The 7,399-nt window shown below is 36.7% G+C and overlaps 2 protein-coding genes across 5 annotated transcripts in view; both read left to right on the top strand.

Moving 5' to 3' along the window:
* LOC117955894 (glycine receptor subunit alpha-2-like) overlaps positions 1-3,612 on the top strand; it is an 11,252-nt gene extending 7,640 nt beyond the window's left edge. Inside the window, exons 8-10 of one of the 2 annotated variants that reach the window (XM_034890654.1) lie at positions 1,430-1,588; positions 2,147-2,239; positions 2,351-3,612. In XM_034890654.1, the coding sequence (XP_034746545.1) occupies positions 1,430-1,588; positions 2,147-2,239; positions 2,351-2,623 (525 nt within the window). In that variant the 3' untranslated portion in view covers positions 2,624-3,612. Of the gene's footprint in view, positions 1-1,429; positions 1,589-2,143; positions 2,240-2,350 lie in introns of both variants that reach the window. The other variant, XM_034890652.1, reaches the window with a different exon arrangement.
* A 2,064-nt stretch (positions 3,613-5,676) lies between these two features.
* The window catches only part of nufip2 (nuclear FMR1 interacting protein 2), a 10,197-nt gene continuing 8,474 nt past the window's right edge, over positions 5,677-7,399 (top strand). The window contains exon 1 of one of the 3 annotated variants that reach the window (XM_034889827.1): positions 5,677-6,093. In XM_034889827.1, the coding sequence (XP_034745718.1) occupies positions 5,925-6,093 (169 nt within the window). In that variant the 5' untranslated portion in view covers positions 5,677-5,924. Of the gene's footprint in view, positions 6,094-6,119; positions 6,472-7,399 lie in introns of those variants that run through there. The other 2 variants (XM_034889828.1, XM_034889829.1) reach the window with 2 other exon arrangements.

Genomic DNA, 7,399 nt, shown 5'->3' with positions numbered 1-7,399 from the left:
ACAAACATGCAAAGGAACAGGAAATGAGGAAGGGGGCAAACACTTTTTCACACCACTGTATATATATATATATATATACTGTATATATTTTCTGCATACATATATACAGTATTTATATGTATACAGTATATGTATATATATATGTATGTATACAGTATATGTATATATATATATACATATATATTGTAAATATATGTATGCACAGTGTGTACTGTATGTGCATTGGACATTTGAAATGTTTGATTACTATCTGTTGAATCGTTAGGAGAATGCTTTCATGTATGCATACAAGAAGCTGGCGTGACAAATATTATCGAAACATTGTCATTTTTGAATTGCTACTGGTACCAGAGATGGTAATAATTACAAGAAAGAGAAAGTTTAATGAAGTTAAACTCAGGCTAGGTTTGGGCAGGAGTGTAAATATTTGGATCACCTATTGATTCAATTAATTCCTTCAAATCCCAGATTTTATTGATTTATTGATGCATTGGGCTCTGATAGGAATCAACAAGACTGCGTAAAGGGTTAAACAAATGCAGTAGTAAGAAGTACACAGATCCTTTACTTTCATAAAAGTAGTGATACAACAATTTAAAAATACTACAAAATACACAACTTAAAAAGTAAACAACATTTTTTTTCAGACTGTTAAACTATTATGTATATGATAATACTGGATTATAATTAGTATTATAAATATTGATGCATTAGCATACATTTTAATACTGTCACTGGTCAAGGTGAAGCTAATTTTAACAATTTATCATATTTCATAAGATGATCATGTTTTGTCTGTAAAATATTATTTAAAAGGTTGCATCACATGTAAATGATTACCTACCTAAAGTATAGTAGTAGATTTATTTATTTAGGCTACTTAAGTACATTTTAAAGTTTTGACTTAACTTGAGTATTTACATTTTCTGCAACTTAATAATTCACTACATTATATTTTAGGCAAATGTTGTATTTTTTACACCAGTTTTTACATGTCGATTCAACAATTGAGGCTACTAGTTCCTAAGAGATTAGGATTTTACCTACAAAACATAAACTATAATCACTTTATAAAATATAATTTAGTTACAATTAAGTACCGTTTACAAGTAAATACACCAATAATATAAAAAATATAACACTGTGACCATTCTACATAATGAGTATTTTACTTGTAATATAAAGTATATTTAGTTGCTAATATGTTTGTACCGTTACTTTAGTACATTTTTTAATCTAAGACCTTTACTTTTAATGGAGTATTTTGTACTGTAGTTTACTTACAGCAAGTATAATTTCTTCCACCATCTAACATGAAGCTCTTGACACAGAGTTTGTAATTCCATGTCTTTCATGTCACTGCCTGACATGACATGAACGCTAATGTTAACTGAGTGATTTCACTGATTTGATTTACATGGTGTCACAGGTGTCCTATGTGAAAGCCATAGACATCTGGATGGCGGTGTGTCTTCTTTTTGTGTTTGCTGCACTACTGGAGTATGCAGCCGTTAATTTTGTTTCACGCCAGCACAAGGAGTTCTTCAGACTGAGGAAGAAGCTCAAAGAGCAACATCGGCAGAGTACCGTGAGTGCAACCCACCCACTCAGACCCTCGGGCAGCTGTCACCTGCTATTCCCTGCGCCCAGCTATGCACGAGCTACACGACTTAGCTGCATGTTGCACCCCAGCCCGGGAATGCAGACAGCCCTGACCTGTAATGAATCCAAGCCCTCACCTCATTCCACTGTTCTCAACATCTTGCTGCTCACATGGGGAGAAGAAAAATAAGGGAAACAAAATAGGCCAAACCACCTTTAAGTATTTTAAAAGCAGTGTGACTGCAGCTTAAGGATTCATTAATACCTTGTAAAATGTATAACACAAAACATCTGCTTGAATCATTTGTACTTATTCGTTTATTAGGTTTACGCAATGCCACTGAAATTTGCTCTGACTACATCTTCAAGTGGTCTCATTTCACATTAATGTCAGACTTGTATTCACTTTGTAAGAAACAGATGATTGCATGTTAATGAAGATTTGAAACACTCATGTAGCACACTGTCATGGTTGCAAACAGTTGGATCAATGCAGTCTGTTTGATTAATTACATTTATGTGCTGCTCGTTCCCCCATCAGCAGGGAAGCAGTGACAGTAAGGTGAAAGGAAAAAACACGTCAAGCAACAATGCTCTTCATGGGAACGTAGCCCCGCAGTGCACTGTCTGTGCCAGGGTATGTATTCTTGTCTTGATCAGGTTAACACCAGCCAATTACTGGCATCGGTGATGTTCTGTGAGTCTCACTGAGAGCAGATGGTTATTTTGTGCTGTCTTTTCCTTCCAGGAGGAGGAGCTGGCACAGCAGGGATTACTCTTTCAAAGTTTTGGACTTGCGCTGTCAACAGGAAGGGCACCAGAAATGGATGCAACACCAGTCTTTGCCGATTTACCTCCTGGTTTAGGTTACTATGAAATCCGTAGGCGCTTTGTCGATCAAGCAAAAAGGATTGACACCATCGCCCGAGCTCTTTTCCCCATGAGTTTCCTAATGTTTAATGTCCTTTACTGGCTTACCTACAAAGTTTTACGACATGAGGACCTTCTAGCTGCGCTGTGACAAGCCAATAACAGAGGAACATAAAGACATGGGTACCTTGAATTCCGCTGTCTTCACTGAAACATTTACAGGCTGAGAGTCGTCAGCTGAGCCATGTAAGAGCATTGTGACTTCATGTCCAGTCCATGGCATGGAAGAGTCCATCCGTTTCTTTACATTTTTAACACTTCCAAAGAAACACAATTTTTTCTTAGCACTGCTGCTTTATACATCACACCTCAATGTACTGTATGTGTGTACAGTCAGCATATTAAGAATATCAACACACTTTTTTGGGTGGGGGGATGTCTGTATATGTGATGTGTATGTTACTGTAGCCTCACTGTAGCACATTCTTACCCAGGGTACATTTTTTATTGTAAATGTATTAATGCCAGTGTCAAAATATCACTACAAGCAGGATTCATATTTTGAAACAGTAGCAACTCTGATATGCTTTATAAGCCTGGGAAATATATTTACCAAAAATATTTTTTTTGTTTCTTTTCAGGCTGCAGAAATCCAAGATGGAATTCTATTTCTTTTGACATGACTACTATTAATCTGTTTACATTTTGAACCCTCCAATAGGACGTCTGTAATAAAGACTGAAATAATCTGTTTTTGAAACGTGTTTCAATTTTAAATTCAGGTATTTAATGCCTAAATAAGAGAAGGATACATTGTCCAGAGATTTTCACATGCCACTATGTTGATATAATGACATGGCTCACCTATAGCCAAATATATATAGAATATCTTTTTTTTTATCATTATTAAACCTTAACCGTCTTAGTTTATACTGGACAGAGAATATCAAGGGTGCATGAGAACAGTTATCATAACATACTGATGAACTTGTACTAAATTATGCTTTGGCCTGCACAATGGGTGTTGTATTGGTGTTTAACAAAGCCCATCTAAATTACACACTGAGAAAGATTTTCCTGTTTGTTTGTTTTTTGGCACAAATGTATCCCTGAATTTCTTTGTTGGTCAATATAAAATAAAGGAATGCTTTAATTTGAAATAGTGAATTCATCATTATGTAACCTTTTTTTCTTATATATGATGATAATAAAAATATACATGATGATTAAAAAATATATATATGATGATAAAATGATCTGTTAATTTTAACCCTGATACGTAATATGAGAAAATGTGTTTTCCTCTACAAATGTAACAGTATGCCAGGATCTAAACCAAAGCATTGCACCTAATAGTCAGCTGTGCTACTCAATCTTCAAATTATGAAATCCTCTCTAAGCCATGAATCATCTAAACAGCACTGAACTAGCTTTCCCGAGATTTGTCTTCCCTCCATTTACCACTGTTGAGTTTATTTTCAATCCTCACTCTCCTTTCATTTGGTAAAAGTGCAAAATTAAACTGCAATGACTGTATTGAACTGTTCCCATGATTTGTTCAATGTTTCACACTTTTTTTTACCATATTGCTAGATTCACATTTATGTGTACACATGCTTGGAGAATGGGGCAATCTCTAGAAACCTAGTCTATAAAATTAAGCTATCTTAAAACCTATGTGTAAAACCTATGTACATGGGCTATTTCTCCGAATAGCAGTGAGGAGGGGATAATTTGTTGATATTTCACTGTTAAAGATTTTGTGGATATCAAGGCACACATAAAAAAAATATTTGATAAAGATTTGATTTTTTATCAATAAGGACTGTGAGATTTATCTAGTGTTTGAAAGGGATACATACACAATTACAAAGAAGTTGTCTTACATAACATCAAATTTTCTTTATTTTATTATCTTTGAAATTGGTAACAAGAACTTAGCCCATGCCAGAGACTTAAGAAAGTGTGTTACACATACAGCACCTTTGTTTTGACTGCAAAATGAATTACTCAACTTTCACTACCTCTCATGTACAAAATCTGAGACTTTGTATCTGTAGCCACAAGAAGGTGCTGTTTGCTCTTTTATGTCCCATGCGAGCTTTGTTGCACTCTGCCACCCATTGGCCACATCATATACAGCAAAGTAGAGTACCCTTTGTGAGAATCTATTAGTATTTATGTATATGTTGTGTGATATTAACTGGCAAAGAAATCACTCCCTTTCTACAAATTCTTAATTAGGCTGCTTGCACAGTATTTAAATATGCAATGTCATATATTATAATTGCTCTTATTTTGACATTTCTGAATGAGACTTTGACATGCTTCAGGCTCTGCTAAATGTATGCATTTACTCTTTGTTTGACTTGTCAAAATATAAGCAATTGAGCCAGATCCACACATTACATTAAATCTGAGTGTGATTTCATTCAGTATTGTCAGAGGACAAAGATTGTAGCCTATTGCCTATTAATTGTGGGGCGGATAAAAGAGAAAATTATTTTGAAAGGATGGCAGATATTGTGAAAATACAAAGCAATTAATACAATAAGTGCCCACTGCTTCACTGAAACACCAACTGAACATATAAGGGCTAAAATCTTTGTTAAATGCATACTAGATCAAGTCAAAATGTTTATGTTTCATAATGATGGATCCTTTCCAATAGTATACTCTCCATGTTGTTGTTTTTGGATGTAGGCAGATACCCTGGCTAATTTCATATGTGTACAATTATATTTGTGATGGTATACATTTGAGCAAACAAGATATAACGTATAACACACAAAACAAAATCCTGGTGGAAGATACATGTTGCACACTGAAACCTTTAAATTAATTTATTATTATTTATTTCCTATTTATTAATTAGTTCCACAGTATTTTTTGTGCGCTTAAATTCTGTTTATAGTACGTATTGCTCGTTTGCCAGAAAACAGCAACAGGAACATTCTATTTTTTTCTATTCAACATGCGATAAAATAATTAGAAATTAATTACGAATATTTAAGGACAAAGCCATTAAATGTGCAATGCGTTTGTTTTCCATGTTAAGAGTGGGGTTGGTCTCCCCGGGACCCTCCACAAAAGTGTCCACTGGCTGGAGACGTGGCAGCACCTCCGGTCATATGATTTTAGTTCAAACACGAACCCCACCCTGAAAAGATTTTTCAAATATCAGTTGTCCGTTATTTTAAAGTAAAACATGTAGCTAGAAAGATATGAAAGGTCCTGCAAAACATCCCCTGTATAACTGAGCACAAATAGTAGACACAAAATTTAGTGCTGGTGATCACCCGAAACAGTGCCATTTTTAGACGTTAGCTAGCTCTGCTGACGTTTACAGAGGCTTCAAACAGCTTCCGTTTACACTGGTAGTGATTGGACTGTCCTGCACTTACCCCGTGAGCTAACATATTGGGTGAACAAGTCCGACAATCTACACTTCAATGGAGGAACAGCCCAAAGATCGGGCACAAGAAAGGCAACATCACCACCACCACCGAGAAGACAAACACTCTATTCAACATACAACTTGTTTAAAACATGATCAGAGCCACTTCCAGCGCCAGCATCAGGAAACGCAGACGAAGAAAACAGGTTGGGCCATCCGGAAAAGTGAGCTAACGCTTGCTAGCCTTAGTCAGCTAGCTAATGCTACTAGCGACTAGCATTTGCTAACTAATGTTAACTCCACCGTGATTTAGAGCTTAGCATACCAGCTAGCTATTCATTCAGACAATATGCTTTTGCCTTGAATAGTTTAAGAAGCGCTACAGCGGGCGAGTAACGTTAGCCAACTAATTGGACCGATAGTTGCCACTGTCGCACCAGACACCATCCGTTAAGCTGGCTAGCTGACGTTGCGTGACAGTTGACGCTGGTGGTGGTTTGACATATCGGGGATTGACCTTGTGCCCATTTTTCTTTTACATATGTAACTAAATAATTTCAGAAATTCCGCTGGGTCACCGTGCGCTTTAAGCTCATCAACTGGTATGAGTACAAGTAATTCCCTTTCAACAGGAGTTAAATATCTATCTTATTCATTTCAGCATGCTTATGTCCAGTTCAGGAAAGCGAGCCGGCTCCACTGGAATGTTCTAGCTGCCGTTTCCTGTCGGCCATGTTAGAATACCACTAACGCTATACCGTTAGTTATCTAGCTTGTAGATAATGTTTATATGGCCACGGTACTTTGCAGCACTGGCATGTCGTTGTCTTCGTTTGTCTAGCTACACTGTTTTGTGGCTGTCTTATGGCACAGCCAACTATTATTGGTGCCATAGTTGACATTAGCTAACGTTAGCGTTAGCCATCTCTGTCAGGCCTGTTGCATGTTGTCCAGTAAACGTGAAGCCACGCAGCAACTCAATTATGAATTAATAAAGGTACTGTTTGATGCAGCTAAACAGCCATTGTAACTATCGACATTACGTTTGCTGGCAGCTATGTTAATGTTAATGAACGAGAACATCACCTCGATATAACAAGTGAAGCGTATGCAGTTGAAGCTTGTGTGTGCTGTGCCCACAGACGAGGGCAGGCAGCACCATTGAATTTGAAGCCCCACGTTGACACGTCTGTGCCCATAGGAATAATGCATAGCTAGATCTATTTATGGTTCACTACCTCTCCAAATGTATGTCATATATGCTGCTGTGAGCCATTTTTTAAATCTCGCTGCAACTGGTATTTGATGTTAGATCAGATAATATCATTACAGTTAACTGCTAATAGTATGCAGCTTACCGTTGTGAGAAATAATACATGTCCATAGTTTGTTGAACACAGTGAAAGTCCAGTTCATGTTAGAATGTGTTAGGAGATTCATATCCAGGCAACACTATAAAGCAGGGGTCATCAACTATATTTGTCAGAGGGCCAGAATTTTACCAGACAGTCTCCTTGGGGGCCGGACCCT

Source organism: Etheostoma cragini, chromosome 13, assembly GCF_013103735.1.
Source record: "Etheostoma cragini isolate CJK2018 chromosome 13, CSU_Ecrag_1.0, whole genome shotgun sequence".
NCBI lineage: Eukaryota > Metazoa > Chordata > Actinopteri > Perciformes > Percidae > Etheostoma > Etheostoma cragini.
This window is presented reverse-complemented; position numbering and strand designations above follow the sequence as displayed.